The following is a 22,410-nucleotide window of genomic DNA, read 5'->3' as shown; positions in this document are numbered from 1 at the left end:
TAAAAAAATGACACTTGCAGGACTGACAGCAGCATTTGTTCTATGCTGGTAAACCATTCTCAGAAGTGAGCACCGAAATAAGGAAACACATGACACCCACATCTCCATGGATAAGAGATCAAGTACCCAAAGGAACTTACATGCTTTGGAACAACAAAGTACCTTTGACTAAGCAATTAACTAATTAACCAAAGATATTGTGTGTGTGTGTGTGTGTGTGTGTGTGTGTGTGTGTGTGTGTGATTTATTTACGTATTTATTTGCAATTTCCCTTTGTTTTATTTAAGGTATAATTTTGCATATTATCAAAACAGTTTGAATCAGATTATTCTCCCATTGACAAAACATTTTGAATTTGCACATAAATGAGGCAGAATTAAAAAAATCATCAAGTATTTTTCTTACCATCCAGAGGACTGAACCGGAAGGCTGTTCCACCTGCTGAGATCCACTCCATCTGGATTTTACTGTGGCCAGACCAAAATCTCCTATTTTCACTGTGAGGCCTTCATGAAGAAATATATCTAAAAGGTTGTTTAGGAACTTCTGCAGAAATTTTGTGTAAATCAGACTGGATTTTCTATCACCTTTACCAAATGGTTTCGTTTTTCTCACATTCCAGTCAGTGGGCCAAGAGTTTTGCCCAGTTTCTGTATTTGCTCTGATTCATTTCATGCATTACCTCAATAGGTGGTAGTTAAAAACATTTTCCTAGCTTTGAAATAAATATAATCCCAAATATCTCCCCTTTCATTTTATTCATATTTATTGTGCCTACACTAACATAACTAACACTCAGGGAAAATGCAAATATTTTAGCAGAGGGGCTGGAATAACGATATGAGATGGCTCAGTATTATTGTTTAGTGCACTAGGTACTCCTGGGGGAATTCTGCGCCAAAAAATTAAGCATTCTGCACACAATACTTTTAAATTCTGAAAAATTCTGCATATTTTATTTGTCAAAATAACACTATATAATCACACCAGTTTCAATTATTTTTGGTCATTTATTTCAAAATACCAAGTATGTCTGCAACAATACAGACAACAAAAAAGATTCAGGAAATGTTTTTTGACAAATAGATTCCTTACTACGCATATTAATACAGAACTCGGAGTAATAATTCATTTAAACTACAATACAGAACCATATTTCCAACACCCCTCAGAAGCAGTGCAAAGGCTTGGGGGAAGTCGGGGTAACAGAGGAGCTATGGGAGAGGGAAGTAATTGCTGGGAAGGAGCCTGAGTGTGAACTTGGAGGGTAGCTGGGTTTGGGTGGGAAAAGCATGGAACAGGTTTTTGTTTTTGTTTTTTTTGGGGGGGGGGGGGAGAGGCAGGGATTGTTAGGCAGCTTCCCCCATGCAGACCCTGGCTGACCCCTAGTGTCTCTCATTCAGTCAGTCACATCTGCCCCTGTCCACATGTGTCCCTCCACCCCCACTTAAGACACCCACTCCCCCCATCCCCATGTGTCCTTGCACCCCCTTGTCCACGTGTCCCTCCACCCCCAGACACTCCCTCCCTTCTATCCCCATGTGTCCCACTCAGCCATGCACCCCCTCCCCCACCACCATGTGGGCCTGCTCCTCCCTCCCCCTGCATGGCCCTGCGCCTCCACTCCCATTCATCCCCCTAGTCTGTCCTCACGCACAAGCCCTTATGAGCCAGTCTAATCCCCTCCCCTCAGCAGCACCATGAGGACTGTCTCCCCCAAAGCCCGTCTCCTGACCTAGCCCAATAGGCACTGTGAAGAATGCAGGCTCTCTCTCTTCCCTAGCTGGCTGGGAGCAGCTGCTTTGTTCTAGAGCCAAGGCGCCCTCTGGTGTGCAAAAGGTGGAACTGCAACAACTTTCCAGCAGAAGCTTTTTTCTGCACAAAAAAATAAAAAATATGCACAGCTAATTAATTATGCACATGCAGTGGTGCAGAATTCCCCCAGGAGTAACTAGCCTTTCATCTCTACCATAGCTAAGTTTAGATCATAACTCTCACAACAGTTCATGTCTGTATCTGCATATATACCTAAGTAGGTGAAAAAAGCACACAGTTTATCACAGAATTCAAAATAAGTGGAAACATTTATCACTGGAAACAGAAACCAAATTAAACTCATCTATCTGGTGCTCATTGTTGGGGGGGGGGTGTGCCAAGAAGCTTAATTTAAGAATGTCACTCAATTGAGAGATCTACAGTCTGTAGCATGGGATATAAGTCTTACACAGTATACCAATCACTAACAGCTCCAATATGTTCTTTAGTAGCGGTATTGTTCCAGAAGGAAAAAACACTTCAAAATCTAATTCAAGAATTGATTAAAAAAATCTAATATTCTGGAAGATTCTATAGATGTGTCAGAGAGAGCTATCCCTTACTCTTCTTATGATATCTGGTGAACTTGAGGGGAAAAGCAGACTGAAATAAAATGATATAAAAGATAGTTGCAATTATAAATGTATCAATAGCAATTTTACACTTAAAATGATTAGTCTTTCATCCTCATTGAAAACATGAACACTCATTTGTTTACTGAACAACTGAAGTTATCTTTGTAGAAATTCTGCCATTTAAGAAAACAGTTTCCCCCCCCTACATTCTGCTGAGGCAAGTCTGAGTTTGTTATTTTGCCAGTTTCAGTCAACATTCTGCTTGGTAGTTTCAAAGCCAGAGACTTGTATGAAGTTCATAAGCCAGAGATTTGCCAGATATTCAGTTCATAAACTAAGCTCCTAGAATAGAATTTTCTTTTAAATTACCTATACATAAGCCTCAGATATCAAGAAAAGAAAAGTGACATGCAAAAGGAAACTACAGAATCTTTATTTAGTATGAATTATTCAACAGGTATGCTGCTAGGAACATAATAGTCAAGTTCATTATACATTTTCCTTTCCCAATTTTAGAATCAAGAAGATTTTTGGCTCAGTTTCCACCAGAAGTTTCCAGATTTTTTGTGTTTTTGGTCATCTAATCCCATGTGAAAGTAATCAAAACAAGAGTCTAATTTCTGTCCTAAATTATCTTTTGAAGCTGGGGCTATACTGGAAGTCAATTAGATTAGAATAGGCCAGGTTTGCATCCCAAGATTGTATATGAACACAGGTAAGAAAGACGAAGTGTATAAATATATATTCCATACATCCTTACCTGGCTGGGGAATGACTTCCTCTTGATCACGAAAGAGAACTGTTTTTTTTTTTTGTTTGTTTTTTTAATTGTTGTAATTTTAACTAGGATGTTTCAACTTCACAGGAAGACCTTCAGAGTATTTATATTCAGTCATCAGTCTGATACCAATTTAAACAGTTAAAGGAAATTTGACGAATTAGAGAAAGGATACTATTTGATTTCATGTCTCTGTGGATGATATTCTTTGCATGTAAATAGCTGTGAAAAGAAAAAAATGTTTTAAAAATATATCAATTGTTACATATATATTTATACTAATTTGGCAAACCAAATTTAGTCTAAATAAATTTTTTTACAAAAGCTACCTGAATAAATTATAAGATTATATCACTAAGTGTTTTAGGGTTATAGTTCAACTTGTTCTAAACTTAAAACTTGGTCCTAAACGCCCTTTGGCTTCATAGCATGTATTTAATTTTACCAGTCCACAAGACTAAAAACAGAAAATAACCATCATTTCTGTACGTTCTCCATAAAGTTCTTTTTGTGCTTATGCCCCATTTGCTGTTTATGTATCAACATTTGCCTTCAATAATGAGAAAATACGATAAGAACTGTGTCATTCCTTTCCACATGAATTGGTCAGTATCTTTTCTTTTAGAACAGCCAGAGAAAGGGATGCAACTCACCACTAATGTAAAATTATCTTTACCTAATATTGCATTCCATTAACCTACATCAACCCAAAATTACACTAGTGAGGTTGAGATCAGCTTAAAATTGTCTGCCGATAAACTAAAGGTTAAACTATATCTTCCAGCTTTTTCTCTGCAAAGCAAACCAAACGTTGCACACATTGCTAATTAAAAACGTACTGAAAATTTGTGAACTGTCCCCATATCTGAAAGGCTGTATGACAGTGTTATCTTGTGTCTCAGATTTAAGAGCAAGAAAGAAAAGATTATCTAAATGTCACGCAGCACCGACAAGAATTTTTAAACTTACTGTAATCTTCCTGCAACCTGTGCTGACAGATAATTATAAAGGCATACTGGCACCACTGTAAATATATAAGAAACTGCAGGGATTTTCTATATTAATTTTTTTAGTTGCTTACAATTTGGTTTTAAAATTTATTCTGAGCCAAAATTTACACAAACTATCTGCCTAGCAAAACTGTAAATATATTTCACTTTGTTTTTTAAATCAAATTAACTTCCTTCATTTTTATTACATAAAAGGTTACTAATTTAAGATACTCTTCTATACATAAAAATGGATTTGATTTTTGATAGAACCCACACAGGGAGACTAGGACTAGACTATGCAAGGTAAGCATACTGGGACCGGGATGAGAAGTGTGGACTGGGTAGGCAAACAGAATGGACTGGGGTGGGGCAGAGACAGGACAGGCACAGGTTGGAGGGGATGGGGTGGAAGAGTCTCTGACTACTAGAAACAATTTCCTCCAAAACTCAGAACACAGCCAAGATTCCTTGAGTCTCACCATTTCTTTGGTGTCAGCAAATATCTATGAAACCCTGTGGCAAAGCCTGTGCTCCACCTCCTCTAGTGCTGGTGCACAAAGAGGAGAACCTATTAGCTACTCCATTAGCACAAGTGGCAGAGGTCTGAGGGGCAGATCTAAAAGTTCCACCACTGCTGAGAACACACACGCGTATCAATATAATGCCACATGGTGGACTTTGTTTTTTCAGTTTGCTTTGTTAAAAGCCTTGGAAAGTAGAAAAAAATCTACATTAGAAAAACGTTAAGTTTGCAGAATCGGGCACTCAAACATTAGGAAATGCCAGAATTAAGATTTCCCATGCAACCTTAATTCAAATCATCTTGTGCATATGCGTTAGGATACGGTCTTTGATTACATGATCACATACTATTTTTCTCCAGTTTTTTGTGTATAATACAAATGTACATTTTAAATTATATGACAGGAGGATTTTAAATTGTGTTTTTAAGAAGCTCTGAAACATTAAAATTTCTAAAATGTTATTCAGACTTTCAGTCCCCAATCAACATTATCTTCCCTAATAATTTGTACACAGTAGAACCTCAGAGTTACGAACTGACCAGTCAACTACACACCCCTCATTTGGAACCGGAAGTACACAATCAAGCAGCAGCGACCCAAAACAAAAAAAGAGAAAATACAGTATTGTGTTAAACGTAAATTACTAAAAAAAAAAAAAAAAAAAAAAAAAAGGAAAGCAGCATTTTTCTTCTACATAGTAATGTTTCAAAGCTGTATTAAGTCAATGTTCAATTGAAAACTTCTGAAAGAACCACCATAACATTTTGTTCAGAGTTACGAACAACCTCCATTCCCGAACTGTTCATAAATCTGATGTTCTACTGTAACTCTTTGAGGGTTTGGTACCATGTTAATATCTATTATACATTAGGACAATGTTTCTTTTATGTATTAGTTGCTCCTGAAGAAGGTCGGCAGATCAGAATAGACAATTTCTAATCCTACTCACTCCATTCCTTGTGCTGTCTGTCGGGCAATATCAATGAGCTGAAACATTTGGAACTTGGTCTCTTGTACATGCAGGTGCTTATACAGACTGCTCCCTTCACACCACTGCGTAACAATAGCCAGATTATCTTTAGTCATGTAGCCCATGAACAGCAAAATATTAACATGCCGGGTCTTCCTAATGGAAGAAGTGGAAAGGAAAAGAACATATATCTTCTTTTAAACATTTGTAAAGTTCCCTGAAATGTATTCTTGGCTAAGGAGACATCAACATATTTAGATCTAGAGTTTAAAAAAATTATTTGAGGAGCATGTGGATGCATATGTGCAAGATGTTATTTTTAGAAAACAACATACCACAATTACCTCTTAAAAACAGGAAAGATAGCAGGCATGTTTTTTAAAAAAACCCTACCAATTATTAACTTTAAAATGTTTCTTCTTAGTTTCAAGAAAGTTACGTCAGAGTCCAAGTAAAGACAGATTAATACAATACTTAAGTATAACGTGACAGAATCAAACTACTACAGCTTCTGTAAAGGCAAATTATCCCTCTCTTCTATGTTAAAGAACTCTGGAAAAGCTAACTGAAATGGTATCAAAAGGTCAAGCTGCAGTTTGCAGATGACATCAAATTGTTCTGGTTCACAGAAAAGACTAGAGAGACATGAGAAAATGACAGATTTAAATACAGTGGAGCATTACGCAGCATGATAGTGGACACAACTTCATAGTGTAAAATAATTAAATGGAGGCAAAAAAAAGCTAGTCTCAAACACATAAAATGACTCTTAATTACAGGGTTTCTACTTCATCATTATTGATGAATCAATGATATTGGACACTGCATAGGCAGTAATTAAAGCAAAGAGGTTTCCTGAGTTGACTAGGTAATGGATTTTAGAAGTACAGAAAATACTATTACATTATATAAAAAGGCACACCTTCATCTCAAATATTCTGTCCAGTATCAATCAACTTACCTAAAAGTGATGAGATTCAAGAGTTCCAGAGAATGGCAACAAAATTATGGCAAGGTTCATATATGACAAGGGATTACAAATGTTAATACTATTTAGCTTAGAAAGAAGAGTACAAGGGATAATAAATGAGGTATTGAAAATTATAAAGGTCTCAAAATTAACCAGTACCTCTATTATCCTGCACCATGTGATAAGCTGGCACTCAAAAGGCAGTAAATTTACAGTCCATAGCAGGAAACACTGTACCACATACTGTACAGAAAATTCAGTAAATACAAAATTATGCAAGTCCATGTTATCAGCTCACCTTAATACAGCCACTTCATTTCTGAAGGCCTGAAACTGTTCTGGGGTTGGATTTACAACCTTTAATATCTTCACTGCTACATCTCCTGCAAATACATTTAACACAATATTGTTGGTAACCTTTATAACAGTCTTTTAGAGCAGCTTTATCACCTCTAAACTTAAAAATTCTGAAATTTCTGCATAATACATCTTTGGTAATTTGTACAGAGAGAGGTCCACGGACAAAACAGACTTTTGTATTTTCATACAATTTATTTGGTGGAGATGGTATCAGGTAACCTCAAATAGAAGATCAGTCTTTTTCTAACTACTTGAAAAGGGTTTTTTTATTATTAAATGGTTAGTAACCGGCTGATGGGACCACATATGTGATCTTAAACAAAGGCCACTGTACAACATATTTAAATCTGAAGGTATAAACAGTTTAGTTATTAATCTAGGGGAAACCAATTAAGTTGTTTTTCTAAATAAGAGCTATTTGGGGAGAAATGCATCCTCAGCACATTGTTTCAAGCACTGTATCCACTGTATTCAATAGATTTCTGTCAGGAACCCAAATTCTCATTTCTCTTCCCTCTTCCCAGTTTTAGTACAGAGAAGTTAATAGAATTAGACTTTTATTCCCTCAAAATTAATGTCTAGAGGACAGCAGAATAAACCATGATTTTAATGTTTGAATTACAGAATTAGTGGACAAAGGAAGAGTAATAGTGCATCAGTTCTTTAACCATTTGATACAGCATATTACAAAATATTACTTGAAAAGCGAATTCAAATTAACTTGAACATGAGCACCTGTTTGGATTCTGCACCTGCTGCAGGAATATAAACAAAGACCAAAGTTAAGCAGCAATTTAGTTTATGTATGGGAAGACTGATATCCAGGGTCAGCTGTTCATAATTATATTACTTGGGTAAACAAAGAGGGAGAGAAATATGATTCAAGAAAGTACAATAATAATGGTACGATGCTGAGCAAATGAATGTAAGGAGGAATTTTTAAAGCAGGGACCATCAGTCCCTCCAGGGAAGTAGTGAAAGTTACACTCATTTAACATTAGACTGTACATTGCACATTAGAATATGCTGGAGGGAATAATCTTGTATTGGCAGGGCCTCATGAGGGTGAGAATGGTTGTAATCCTCTTGTCAAATAGAACTGCAGGAAGCTGGCTGGCCTAATCTGTACATAAGTAAACCTAAGGACCTGCCTGATGATAGGCCTGTTTGATGCACCTCACACAATTTTAAGGTTACTCCTATTTAACATTGCCAAACCACCTACGTTAAACAAAGCCCTAACGGGCACAGGCTTATCTGCAATCATAATGGCAAATTAACGATTTTTCCAAGATGGTCTCTCCTGCCTTTAGAAAAAGATTAATCTCCAAAAGTTCTGACCGGTTCTTTGAGGAAAAGTCTCCACAATCCTTTCAGCTACACAGCAGGTGTTCCATATATAGAAATGATATTAATAGTATTTTTCATGTTCTGTGTGTTATTTTAAATCACCATTATTATTTGTATTATTGTAGTGACCAGAAGCCCCACCCGGGATTGGGGCTCCATTTTGCTAAATGCTATACAAACATATAGGAAGAGTCTCGCTGGTCTGAGGAGCCTTCAATCTAGAAATAAATAAATAAAAGAGAGGGGGAAAGGGATACAAACATGGGCGGCCGGTGACCCAGCTGCCAAGGGAGGCTAGCCCCCAGCACCTCCCCTTGTACCCAAGGCCCTGCCCCCCTCCCCCACTGGAGCCCAGAGCACACCAGCCACACTGCCCAGTCCTAGCACCAGGTGGCAATGCTCCCGGTGGCCAGGCAGGGCAGCCAGCCCCAGTGCTCCGGGCGGCCAGGCAACAGCATTCCTGGCCCTGACTCCTCCCTATCGGAGGCAGGCCAACCAGCTCCAGCCAACCTCCAAGTCAGAGCACTCTGGGAACCGCAGGATGGGGCCTGGGTTGGGTGCAGAGTGTGGGCAAGGCAACGCTAGACTGTTTGGGAAGGCACAGCCTACCCCTATGATACCCGCCGCCCATGGATTCAACACAAGAAAAGTAAGCATTTGTTGGCTGACCATCTTCTCTACTTAACTCATATTTATTTTTGAATTAGCCACAGTACTGGAGCAATATCTACCAATATCTTCCTACAAGAGCTTTTTTGTAAAGAATCCCACTGGAGTCTTTCACAGCCTCCAGCTAACCCCCTTTTTCCTCTGCCCTCCTCTCACACATAGTACTAAAAACAGGGCAACCATTATACTATCACTGACAGTTGCAGTTCAGAACTATACCCTGGCTTCACAATGGAGCTCTTTTATCATAACATTTATCCACTCTTGCTCCTAAATCTATTCCCATTTCTGTGGGGGAAATGCCATCCTTAATATAGTCAGGGAATATAGTCAGTCCGGCATTACAAGCTTCCACAGAACTACTGCCACTCACTTCTCAGCTGTCAGGGCAGGTCTCATCTTGGCATTCCTGCACTTCAGGGCGGGGGAAGGTAACTCACAAAGTTCAATGGAAGTGGTCTTACACATGCAAAAGTTTTGCAGACACTGGGAATCATCCCATACCTGCAACACTATGCAGAACCACCAGTCTGTGCTTGTTTGCCAGGCCCAGAATCAGCGTTCCACTCTATCAACATACCCCAGTGCTGTCATGATATCCCAATTGCCACATCCCATGCTTTCAGGATTGTCTGTGTCTATGTCCTCCTCACAATCTTCCTCATACTGGCGGCTCCTAGCTAGTCTCTGCACATACTGCAGAATAATGTGCGAGGTGTTTACAATGCTCACAAAAGCAGTGTGCAGCTGAGCGGGCTCCATGCTTGCCATGCTATGGCATCTGCACGGATAACCCAGGAAAAAAGCAGTGAAATGATTGTTTGCCGTTGCTTTCAAGGAGGGAGGGAGGGAGGGAAGGGAGACTGACGACATGTACCCAAAACCACCCGTGACAATGTTTTTGCCCTATCATGCATTGGGAGCTTAGCCCAAAATTCCAATGGGCAGTGAGGACTGCGGGATAGCTACCCACAGTGCACCACTCCATGAGTCGATGCTAGCCACGGTATTGAGGATGCACTCTGCCAACCTAATGCGCTTAGTGGGGTCCTGCATGAGATGGGGAAAAAAAGGGTATAAGGGAATTATGGAGGTAAGCAGAAGCCCAGAATGCAGCATCCCCTCAGCAACAGCTAGGGCTCCCCCTGTTAAGCAAGCCCATTGAACTCTCATCCTGACAAGCACTACCCCAATACACCTAGACCCCCAGAATGAGCTGCCCACCCACAGACCTTCACCCCACTGAGCCCCAACCAGCTTCACCAGGACCCCCACTCCATCAAGGCCCACTCCCCCAGCACCCAGACCTGCCCCCAAGCTCCCCACACCCAGATCCACCCCCACTGAACCCCATCTCCCCACACCCAGACCCCCCCGCTAAGCCCCAATCACATGCACCTGGATCCCCTGCAAACTCCCATTGCCCCTGCACCCAGAACCCCCCCAAAGAGCCCCTGTGCATCCAGATCTCCCGCTCAGATGCCTGCACCCAGATTGCCCCACCCAAACCTCTCACCCCACACCTGGATCCCCCCCATACTAAGCCCCTCCATACTAGGATCCCGCTGGGCTGCGCCTGCCTACCCCCACCTGGTGCACAGAATCCATAGGTTGGGATAGAGTGCATCTCTTGTTCTGCAACGGGAGGTGAGGAGTAACTGGAAGAGTCATCGGTGGACATAATGTCAGCTGTTATAGGTAAGAGTACACGTCTGTCTGGGCTATGTGGGCGCAATCAGTATGATGTTTGCTTTTTCTCTTTTCATTTTCAGCTGGATTTTCAGTAATAGAAGGAAAGGGGGAAAGGCATAAAGAAGGCCCTTGTCCCATGAGAGGAGGAGTGTGTCTCTCCGAGTGTCGTCCAATCCCCACTCTGGAGCAATACTGTGGACATTTCTTGTTCCAGTAAGTAGCGAACAGGTCTATTACCGATGTCCCCAACTGTCAGAATATGTCGTAGAGTACCACCAAATCTCTCTCTCATTCGTGGTCGGCATGGGAATTTATGGCTGAGACTGTCCACCATCATGCTACATACTCCTGGTAGGTAGGCCGCTGATATTAAGACATTGTGGGAGAAGCATCAGTTCCATAGTTTTAATGCCTCTATGCACAGGGAATGAGACCTGGTTCCTCCCTGTCAGTTTATGTAATACATGCAGGCCATATAGTTCATTATGATGTGTGTGTGTTTGTTTCATCAGCGGGAGGAAGTGAACGCACGCATTTCTGACTGCTCTGAGTTTGAGCAGGTTGATATGGAGGCATGCCTCTGCTGGAGACCATTTGCCCTGCATTGTGTAACCACTGAGATGTGCACCCCATCCTAAGACGGATGCATCAGTGGGCAGAAGTAGAGATGGGGAAGACTGAACAAATGGGATTCCCATACAGACATTTACTGGGTCCTTCTATCAGTCTACAGATTGCTTGACTCTGTTAGACGTAGAAGTTTGCTTATGTGGTCTGGGGTCTCTGTTTGGCCTGTAAACTGAACCGAACCATGCTTGGAGGCACCTTGTGTAGTCTGGCATGAGCAACAACAAATGTGCCCATGGCCATGTGCCCCAGGAGCTGGAGGCAATGTCTGGCCAAAATTTGGGGACTGAATTGTGCTGTCTCTATCAACAAGGAGAGACTGGAATCCGTGATGAGGGAGAATGCCTTCACCTGTACTGGTGCTAAAGTTGACTTTTGTTTGTTGATCTCTTGGCCCAGATTCTGAAACAGGTCCAGCGTGGTGTGAGTGACTGGTTGGGCTTCTGTGAAGGACCATGCCCTGAGAAGGTAAGGATAAGTCCAGGTAAGGATAAATCACAAAGCCTTGAGAGACTAAGTGGGCTGCCACTACTGAGAGGACCGTGGAGAATACCCTGGGTGTCAATGAGAGGCCAAAAGGGAGTACTCTGTACTGATAGTAGTCCTGGCCTAGCATGAATTTGAGGTAACATCTGTGACTAGGTATGATGAAAATGTGGAAGTATGCATCCTGAAGGTTGAGGGCCAAGAACCAGCCTCCTTTCTCTAATGCTGGAATGATCACTGACAGAGTAACCACCTTGAACTTCTGTGCTTTGAGGAGATGGTTTAGCCCTCGGCATAGCAGACTCTCGTGAGAAAGATCCCTGAAGAGGGACAGGGAAGGTTGTTTGGGAGGGATGAAGGAGGAAAAATGAATGGTGTATACATTCTGGATGATCTCAGGACCCACTTGTCAGAGGTTATCCGTTCCCAGGTGCTGTGGAATGGGGTAAAGTTGTCTCCGAAGGGATGAGCGAGGCTTTCCACCATGAGATGGTGAGTAGAGTGTTCCATGGGCACCTCAATCAACTCGTCAAAACTGCCACTTCAAAGTGGAGGGCTGAGATGCAGTTGTTTGGGGTCCTGATTGTTTTTGTCTGGGGAACCTCTGCTTCCTCTCTGGCTCCAAAGATCTTTGTGACAGATACCAAGATGTGTACTGTGATGATCAAGACTTGAACGGTGGTTGAGAACTGTACTTTCTTTTTGTAGGCGGGAGTATAAATCCCAAGGGATTGAAGAGTTGCCCTAGAATCCTTCAGTGTGTGGAGGAATTCAGCAAATACTTCATCTCTTCCAAAAAGAAGGTCCTCTACCATAGCGTGGACTTCTCTAGGGAAGCCAGACAAATGAAGCCACAAAGCCTGTCTCATCACCGCCACTGAAATTGATCATGCCCCTGTGTCAGCCACATCTAATGCGGACTGGAGGGATGTCTTAGCCACCAGTCGGCCCTCGTTAACTATGGCCTTCAATTGGTCCTTATGAGAGTCAGGGAGTTGCTCAATATGGGAACTGAGTTTTGTGTAGTTCTGATAGTCATATTTTGCTAACAAGGCTTAGTAGTCGGCTACACGGAAGTGGAGGGCAGCTGATTAGTATGCCTTCCTGCTGAACACATCCAAACATTTCCAGTCCGGATCATAAGGGGTGGATTTAAACTGGTGCTGTTGGTACCAATGATATTGATGGAGCCACGGATTGTTTTCAGCTTCATTGGGGCTTGCTATGGGGACTCACAGACCTTCTCTTAGTGGTCTTGTGTGACTGTCATCTCTCTGGGCTCATCTCCCTTCGAAGTAGAAGGCTGCGGAGAAAGTTCCCGCTAGGACTTTGGCCGTTGAAGGGCCAACTCAATGAGAAAGAGTCTGAGCCTTACTGCTCAGTCTTTCCTGAACCTGGGCTTCAGTTGTTGGCACACACCACACTTTTGTGCTCCCCTCCTCCCCCAACGGAGGAACTTTTTGAAGTACTCTTGGGGGGGGGGGGGGAAGTGTGTCCCCACCACCAGGGTTGGCGGGAGGGAAACTTTTCTTCTTTGTTTTTTTTAGGCACAACCCAATAAAATGTAAACCAAGTAACAAAGAAAAAGGCTTTAAGGGAAGCTAAAATTAGCAAATCTAAAGGGAGTTAATGAGCTGCAAACAGCTCTAACTCCATCTCTAGCCAGGGATAGTTGAGAAGGAACTAAGGAGGGTTGCCTGCACATGCTGGCTAGCCTCATGGCAGGTGAGGAGCAGCACCTGTGCAGGCAGGAGGGACTGTTACCGAAGTTCTCTGATCAGCAGCGCAGGGACACACACACTCCGACAGTGGAACACCCATAGGAACACTACTCGAAGAAGGGAAAATTACTCAGGGACACCAAAACAAAGTAAACAACTGGCAATTACTTATATGACCCTCACATAAAAAAAAGCGCCAGAAATTTAACACCTTTCTCTCCTTCCCATTTACTAGAATGTCATCCTAGCCTTCATCCACTTTGGTTTAATCGTCACAGTTTTAAGTTATATGCTTTTAAAAACTACCAAGATCCTCCCTGCTTGTCAGTATTAGATAAAAGGGACCTATCAGAAAACCTTTATGAAGGTTTAGCTTACAGGTGGGTTTTTTTAGGATATACTTTAAACATTACAGATGAAACTTATTCTGATATGTGGCATATGAACTGAATAAATGATGGGTACCAACTGTTTCATCTATAGCAAATTACTTCAAAAAGCATGAGGCATATACAAACGGGTAATTCAAAGACCCATGGTATTAACCCCATAATTTAATAAAAACAGTTACTCATCTTCTCATAACCGTTGTTCTTCAAGATGTGTTGTTCATGTTGATTCCAATCAGGTGTACTCACGCACCGCAGGCAAAGTTGTTGGAAAGTTTTCACTTAGCAGTTCCCGTTGGATCGGCTATGGAGCCCCCTGGAGTGGTGCTTCCATGGCGCTCAATATATGACCCTGCCAATTCAACTCCCCTTCAGTTCCTTCTTGCTGGCTACTCCAACAGAGGGAAACGAGGGTGCGTATTGGAATGGATGTGAACACACCTCGAAGAACAGTTACAAGGTGAGTAACTGTTTTTCTTCGAGTGCTTGCTCACATCAATTCCAATCAAGTGACTCCCAAGCTGTACCCCAGAGGTGGGGTCAGAGTTCAGGAACCATTGATTGGAGCACTACCCTGTTGAATGCTGCATCATCTCTGGCATGTTGGGTGATAGCATAGTGAGAAGTAAACGTATGCACCTGCCCTGCAGATCTCTTGTATCAGGACCTGGCCCAGGAACGCAGCTGACTAGGCTTGTGCCCTCGTGGAATGTGGCATAAGAGTTGGGACTGGGACCTTGGCTAACTCGTAACATGTGCAGATGCAGGAGGTGATCCAGGAACATATTCTTTGAGATGAGACCGGGAGTCCTTTCACCTGGTCTGCTACCACCACAAACAGTTGGTTCGACTTCCTAAACGGTTTCATGATCTTGATGTACAATGCTAGAGCTCTCCGAACATCCAGTAAGTGCAGCCTCTGCTCTTGGGTACTGATGTGCAGCTGAGGATAGAAGATAGGTAGAAAAATGTCTTGAACAGTGCGGAATTGTGACACTACTTTGGGAAGGAAGGCTGGGTGAGGCCTGAGCTGCACCTTGTCCTTGTGAAAGACCGTGTAGGGTGGGCCGGATGTCAGAACCTTTAATTCGGACGCCCTCCTGGCTGATGTGATGGCTACCATGAAGGACACCTTCCATGACAAGTAGAGCAGGGAGCAAGTCACCAGTGGTTCAAAAGGGGTCCCCATGAGCCTGGAGAGGACCAGGTTAAGGTCCCATGTGAGAAGTGGTTACCTAATTTGTGGATATAGGCATTCCAAGCCCTTAAGAAAAATGTCTTACCATGGGGTTAGTGAACACAGAGCCTCCAGCCACTCCTAGGTGGAAGGCTGAGATAGCAGCAAGGTACACCTTGACGGATGACGCTGCTAGGCCCTGCTGTTTGAGATGCAGAAGGTACTCCAGGATGAGTGGTATAGACGCCTGGAGTGGAGGTGTGTGTTGCTGGGCACACCAGCAAGTGAATCTCTTCCACTTGGCTTGATAAGTAGCCCCAATAGATGGTTTCCTGCTGCCGAGCAGAACCTCCCTTACCAGCTCCGAGCATAGGAGCTCCATGGGGTTTAACCATGAAACTTCCAGGCCGTGAAGTGGAGGGACTGGAGGTCTGGGTGGTGGAGGCGACCGTGATCCTGAGTGATCAGATCGGTAGCATGATTGGGGTGTCCATTGACAGCTCCAGAAGCGTGGTATTCCAGTGTTGATGGGGCCACACTGGGGCCAGCAGAATCACCTCCGCTTTGTCCCTGAGGATCTTGAGTAGCACCTTGTGTTCGAGTGGGACCGATGGGAAGGCATACATGAGGCAGTCTCCCCAGGGTAGCAGAAACAAGTCCCTGACTGAACCTGGGCTGTGTTTCTGGAAGGAGCAGAACATTGGGCACTTCCTGTTGCTCCGGGTGGAGAACTGGTTGACCTGGGGAAATCCCCACCTTTGGAAGATGGGATGGATAACATCTGGATGGATGAAGCATTTGTGGTTATAGAATCATCTGCTGAGGTGATCCACGAGCTCGTTCTGCACTCCTGGGAGACAGGACACCTCCAGGTGAATGCAGTGGGCTATGCAGAACTCCCACAGTTGGAAGGCTTCTTGACATACCGGGCTCCTCCCTGTTTGTTGATGTAAAATACAGCCATGGTGTTGTCCATCATCACTGCCATGCTCTGGCCTTGCAGCTGGAACTGGAAAGTTTGGCATGCCAGTCGCACTGCTCTGAGCTCCCTAATACTCATATGAAGGGAGAGCTCATCCTGAGACCACAGGCCTTGTGTTCGGAGATCTCCCAGATGTGCCCCCCAACCCAGATCTGAGGCGTCTGTTACTAGGGACAAGGAGGGCGGTGGACTGTTGAAGGGGACACATCCGCATACCATCTGGGGGTTGAGCCACCAATGTAGGGACTCAAGTATGTGTTGTGGCACCGTCACTACTGAGCCCAGCCTGTCGCGTCCCAGGCGGTATATCTGGGCGAGCCAAGCCTGGAGGGGTCTGAGCCTCATTCTGGCATGCCTGACTACATACCTGCAGGCCACCATGTGTCCAAGGAGACTCAGGCATTCCTTTGCAGTAGTGGTTGGGTAGCACCTGAGGCTTTGAACATGTGTCATGGCCTGGAAACGGGTCTCTGGCAGGAACGCCCTTGCCTGTACAGAGTCCAACACCGCTCTGATGAATTCTGTTCTTTGGGTTGGAGATACAGTTGACTTCTTCATGTTGAGGAGTCCCCACAATCTCTCGAAAGTGAACCTGACCAATCATACAAGAGACTCTATCTGCTCCCTGGTACAGCCCCTGAGCAGCCAGTCGTCTAGGTATGGGCATACCTGCACTTGCCTCCTCTGGAGGAAGGTGCTACATCCGACATTCACTTGGTGAATACTCAGGGGGCTGTCAACAAACTGAATGGGAGGACCGTGAGCTGATAGTGTTTATGGTTCAGCAGAAACCGGAGAAAACATCTGTGCACAGGTCGAATGGCTATGTCAAAGTATGTGTCTTTCATGTCAAGGGCCGCGTACCAGTCTCCACGATCCAGGGAAGGGATAATAGTGCTTAGGGAGACCATGCAGAACTTCAACTTCACCATGAACTGGTTGAGTCCTCGCCGGTCTAAAATGGGTCCAAGGAACCCCCTGCCCCTTTGCCTTGGGGATTAGAAAATAACAGGAGTAGAAACTCTTGCCCCACAGCTCCTGAGGAAACTCCTCCACTGCCCCTTTGGTAAGGAGCAATTGCACCTCCTGGATAAGGAGTTGCTCGTGAGAAGGGTCCCTGAAGAGGGACAGGGAAGGGGGGTGGGAGGGAGGAGAGGAGCAGAATGAGAGAGAATATCCCACTTTTACCATGCGAAGAACCCAGCGATCCGATGTTATTTGGAACCAAGCATGGTAGAAGTGGGATAGATGATTCATAAAACATGGGTAAGGATCTGGTGGTGTGATGGGTGCACCATTCATGGGTGCATCTTCAAAAGGCCTGTTTAGAGCCTGATGAAGGTTTGGACTGGCCATGACCTTGCCCCGAAGGGGGATTGGAAGGTTTTCACCTGCCGTTCCTGCCTTGGCCAAGAGGGATATGAGCGTTATTGTTGTGGCTGGGGCTTAAAGTGCTTGCTTGGGGTTGCTGGTATATGCATTCCCAACAACTTCATGGTTGCCCTGGAATTTTTCAAGCTGTGCAGCTTGGAGTCAGTCTGCTCCTAGAAGAGCCCCGCGCCCTCAAAGGAAAAGTCCTGCAGAGTCTGCTGCACTTCCAGGGGTAGCCCAGATGCTTGAAGCCATGATGTTCTCCTCATGGCTATGCTTGAGGAGAGGGTACAGGTGGCCGAATCCACCAAGTCTAGGGACATCTGTAGAGAGGTCCGTGCTACTGCCTTCCCTTCCTCTACAATGGCAGAGAATTCAGCCTCAGAGTCTGCAGGGATCAGCTCTTTAAACTTCAACATGGAAGTCCGTGAATTGAAGTTATACCTACTTAGGATAGCTTGCTGTTTAGCTATCCTCAGCTGGAGGGCCCCCCCCGTGGCATAGACCTTTCTACAGAATAGGGCAATCCTTTTTGCCTCTTTAGGCTTGGGGGGTGGTCCTTGCTGTTCCTGACGCTCTCTCTCGTTAACCGCCGACACCACCAGAGACCATGGCTGCGGGTGTGAGAATAAGTATTCACAGCCCTTGGAAGGGACAAGGTATTTGCGCTCCACTCCCCTGGCGATCAGAGGAATTCAGGCCGGGGTCTGCCACAGCGTCTTTATGTTGTTTTGATCAAAGGAAGAGCTACCTGTGATGGACCTTCGGAAGTGAGAATATCCTCATGGGGTCCTTGGCCTCGACCACCTCCTCTCCGCTTGTAACCTCAAGTAACGGGCAATCGGCGTAAGGAGGACCTGATGTGCCCTGTGGTCAACGGGAGGGCGGCCCAAAGCGGACGCCCCTACCACAGCTTCATCAGTAGAAGAGGACAAGGTGGCCTCCTGCCCCTCTGGCTCCCTGACCTCCTCTTGGTTAGTGCACGCCCCTGTGGTGGTTACAGCCTGCAGGTCTGTAGCCTGACCCTGCAGCTGGTCCTGTGCTGGAGTGGCCTCTGCCTCGACCGGAGCCTGAAGGGGCAGTTGGGACACAGTGGCCTTGGAGCCGCGAGGTGTAGGACTGTCAAGTTGTACGGGGCTGCTATCCCTGGCTGCGATGCCGGAAAGCGCCGGTGTCAAGGGTCTCTTGTGCTAGAGTCCTTCCTCGGCACTGTGTCACACATGGATGCCGGAGCACTCTGTACAGACATGCCGGGTGCTGGTGCCCGGAGGTCCGCAGCCAGTTGTGGGCATAGAGCAGATTCCATTAACAGTTGCTTTAGGCGGAAATCATGCTCCTTTTTGGTTCTTGGCCAAAAAGCCCTGCAGATTTTGCACCTGTCCGTTTGGTGCGCTTCCCCCAGACACTTTAAACAAGAGTCGTGGGGGTCAATGATGGGCATAGGCTTACTGCAAGCACTGCATGGCTTAAAGCCGTAGGCTTACGGCATGCCCCGGAGCCCAAGGGGGATTAGGGATTGGGGAGAGACCCCGCTCCCAACCTAATATCTAAACCAGGGGTGGGCAAACTTTTTGGACCAAGGGCCACATTGGGGTTGAGAAATTGTACGGAGAGCCGGGAAAGAAAGGCTATGCCTCCCCGTACAGCCTGGCCCCTGTCCCCTGACTGCCCCCCTCAGAATACACAACCCATCCAACCCCCCCTGCTCCTTGTCCCCTGACCGCCCCCCTCCTGGGACCCCCCGCCCCTAATCACCCCTCCGGGACTCCACCCTCTATCCAATCCCTCCCCAACTCCCTGTCTGCCCTGATCCCTATCCAACCCCCCCCACCACCTAATAAGCCCCCCGGACTCCCACACCTATCAACCACCCCCCCAAAAAACCTCCGCCCCATCCAACCACCTCCTGCTCCCCGGGACCCCCTGCCCCTTATCCAACCCCCCAGCTTCCCACCCCCTTACCATACCGCTCAGAGTGCCAGGACTAGCAGCCACAATGCCATGACGCCCAGAGCGCTGGCGACAGAGCGAGCTGAGGCTGAGTGGGAGGGGGACAGCAGGGGAGGGGCCGGGGTCAAGCCTCCCTGGCCAGGAGCTCAAAGGCCAGGCAGAACAGTCCCGCAGGCCTTAGTTTGTCCACCTCTGATCTAAACTATCTATACTAAATTAACTACAACACTAACTAGAAACTCTAATGACTAACAGAAGAACATTAAGGGAGCACTTGCTGAGCCAGTGAGCACTGTTCCAACGACCGTCACAGATGGTAAGAAGGAACTGAAGGGGAGTCGGGTTGGCAGGATCATATATCGAATGCCATGAAGGTGCCACTCCAGGGGCTCCACAGCCGACCCAACAGGAGCTGCTAAAGGAAAACTTTCCGACGACCGTGAATGTGATGCGTGCACACCTGATTGGAACTGACGTGAACAAGCACTTGAACTAAAACATCCTAATTTTTTCCCCATCATTAACTATAACGAGCTTAAAAATACTAGTGGACTCACTGAGACTAGACTGCAGTTATCTTCCAATGTACTCATTTTAATCACTGCAGACATCCCTTTAATTTCTGTTTGCCATTCATTTGGAATCTGATTCAGAAAACACTCTGATGGTAAGAAAAGGAGTACTTGTGGCACCTTAGAGACTATAAAATTTAGTTATTACCCTCTGATCCCACTGAGGGTTACCAAAAGAAACTACACCATTTGCTCAAGAAACTCCCTGAAAAAGCACAAGAACAAATCCGCACAGACACACCCCTGGAACCCTGACCTGGGGTATTCTATCTGCTACCCAAGATCCATAAACCTGGAAATCCTGGATGCCCCATCATCTCAGGCATTGGCACCCTGACAGCAGGATTGTCTGGCTGTGTAGACTCCCTCCTCAGGCCCTACGCTACCAGCACTCCCAGCTACCTTCGAGACACCACTGACTTCCTGAGGAAACTACAATCCATCGGTGATCTTCCTGATAACACCATCCTGACCACTATGGATGTAGAAGCCCTCTACAACAACATTCCACACAAAGATGGACTACAAGCCATCAGGAACAGTATCCCCGACAATGTCACGGCAAACCTGGTGGCTGAACTTTGTCCTCACCCATAACTATTTCACATTTGGGAACACGGTATATCTTCAAATCAGCAGAACTGCTATGGGTACCTGCATGGCCCCACAATATGCCAACACTTATGGCTGACTTAGAACAATGCTTTCTCAGCTCTCATCCCCTAATATCCCTACTCTACTTGCGCTACATTGATGACATCATCATCATCTGGACCCATGGAAAAGAAGCCCTTGAGGAATTCCACCATGATTTCAACAATTTCCATCCCACCATCAACCTCAGCCTGGACCAGTCCACACAAGAGATCCATTTCCTGGACACTACGGTGCTAATAAGCGATGGTCACATAAACATCACCCTATACCGGAAACCTACTGACCGCTATACTTACCTACATGCCTCCAGCTTTCATACAGACCACACCACACGATCCATTGTCTACAGCCAAGCTCTACGATACAACCACATTTGCTCCAACCCCTCAGACAGAGACAAACACCTACAAGATCTCTATCAAGCATTCTTACAACTACAGTACTCAACTGCTGAAGTGAACAAACAGACTGACGGAGCCAGAAGAGTACCCAGAAGTCGTCTACTACAGGACAGACCTAATAAAGAAAATAACAGAACACCACTAGCCATCACCTTCAGCCCCCAACTAAAACCTCTCCAAAGCATCATCAAGGATCTACAACCTATCCTGAAGGACGACCCATTACTCTCATAGATCTTGGGAGACAGGCCAGTCCTTGCTTACAGACAGCCCCCCAACCTGAAGCAAATACTCACCAGCAACCACACAACAGAACCACTAACCCAGGAACCTATCCTTGCAACAAAGCCCGTTGCCAACTGTGTCCACATATCTATTCGGGGGACACCATCATAGGGCCTAATCATATCAGCCACACTATCAGAGGCTCGTTCACCTGCACATCCACCAATGTGATATATGCCATCATGTGCCAGCAATGCCCCTCTGCCATGTACATTGGTCAGTCTCTACGTAAAAGAATAAATGGACACAAATCAGACGTCAAGAATTCTAACGTTCAAAAACCAGTTGGAGGACACTTCAATCTCTGTGGTCACTTGATTACAGACCTAAAAGTGGCAATTCTTCAACAAAAAAACTTCAAAAACAGACTCCAAAGAGAGACTGCTGAATTGGAATTAATTTGCAAACTGGATACAATTAACTCAGGCTTGAATGAAGACTGGGAGTGGATGGGTCATTACACAAAGTAAAACTATTTCCCCATGTTTATTCCCCCCCCCCGTTCCTCAGACGTTCTTGTCAACTGCTGGAAATGGCCCACCTTGATTATCACTACAAAAGTTTCCTTTCCCCTCCCCACCACCGCTGGTAATAGTTCACCTTAAGTGATCACTCTCCTTACAGTGTGTATGGTAACACCCATTGTTTCATGTTCTCTATGTATATAAATCTCCCCACTGTATTTTTCACTGAATGCATCCGATGAAGTGAGCTGTATATCACAAAAGCTTATGCTCAAATAAATTTGTTAGTTTCTAAGGTGCCACAATTACTCCTTTTCTTTTTGTGAATACAGACTAACACGGCCGCTACTCTGAACACTGATGGTAGAATGTGTTATCCTATTTTCTTTGTCAGATTCATTGTAACTTCAGTAAGTGCCGTATACCTTTCCCATTACACTCCCTAGAAACATTCAGCTGAGAGCCATTTTCATATTTTTAGTTTGCAGTTTGTTCTGTAACTTACAGGTGTATATTTTTCTCCGAAACACCAAAATTCTACACAGTACACAACAGGCTATTAACTGACCGGATCCTGCTGTAACTGCTGTTGATGTATGTTATGAGGCCAGCAGTTAACAATACTGAACTGAA

The 22,410-nt window shown here is 44.9% G+C and overlaps 1 protein-coding gene across 10 annotated transcripts in view; it reads right to left on the bottom strand.

The window, feature by feature from the left end:
- Window positions 1-22,410, bottom strand: part of RAF1 (Raf-1 proto-oncogene, serine/threonine kinase) — a 94,398-nt gene that overhangs the window by 17,004 nt on the left and 54,984 nt on the right. For all 10 annotated transcript variants that reach the window (XM_077821215.1, XM_077821212.1, XM_077821213.1 and 7 more), the window contains 4 exons: window positions 6,923-7,007; window positions 5,634-5,810; window positions 3,344-3,390; window positions 406-524 (listed from right to left, as the gene is read on the bottom strand). In XM_077821215.1, the coding sequence (XP_077677341.1) occupies window positions 406-524; window positions 3,344-3,390; window positions 5,634-5,810; window positions 6,923-7,007 (428 nt within the window). The remainder of the gene's footprint in view (window positions 1-405; window positions 525-3,343; window positions 3,391-5,633; window positions 5,811-6,922; window positions 7,008-22,410) is intronic.

The sequence above is a fragment of the Eretmochelys imbricata genome, chromosome 7, assembly GCF_965152235.1.
Source record: "Eretmochelys imbricata isolate rEreImb1 chromosome 7, rEreImb1.hap1, whole genome shotgun sequence".
Lineage (NCBI taxonomy): Eukaryota > Metazoa > Chordata > Testudines > Cheloniidae > Eretmochelys > Eretmochelys imbricata.
The sequence above is the reverse complement of the archived record's forward strand: the minus strand, read 5'-3'. Positions and strand labels throughout refer to the sequence as shown.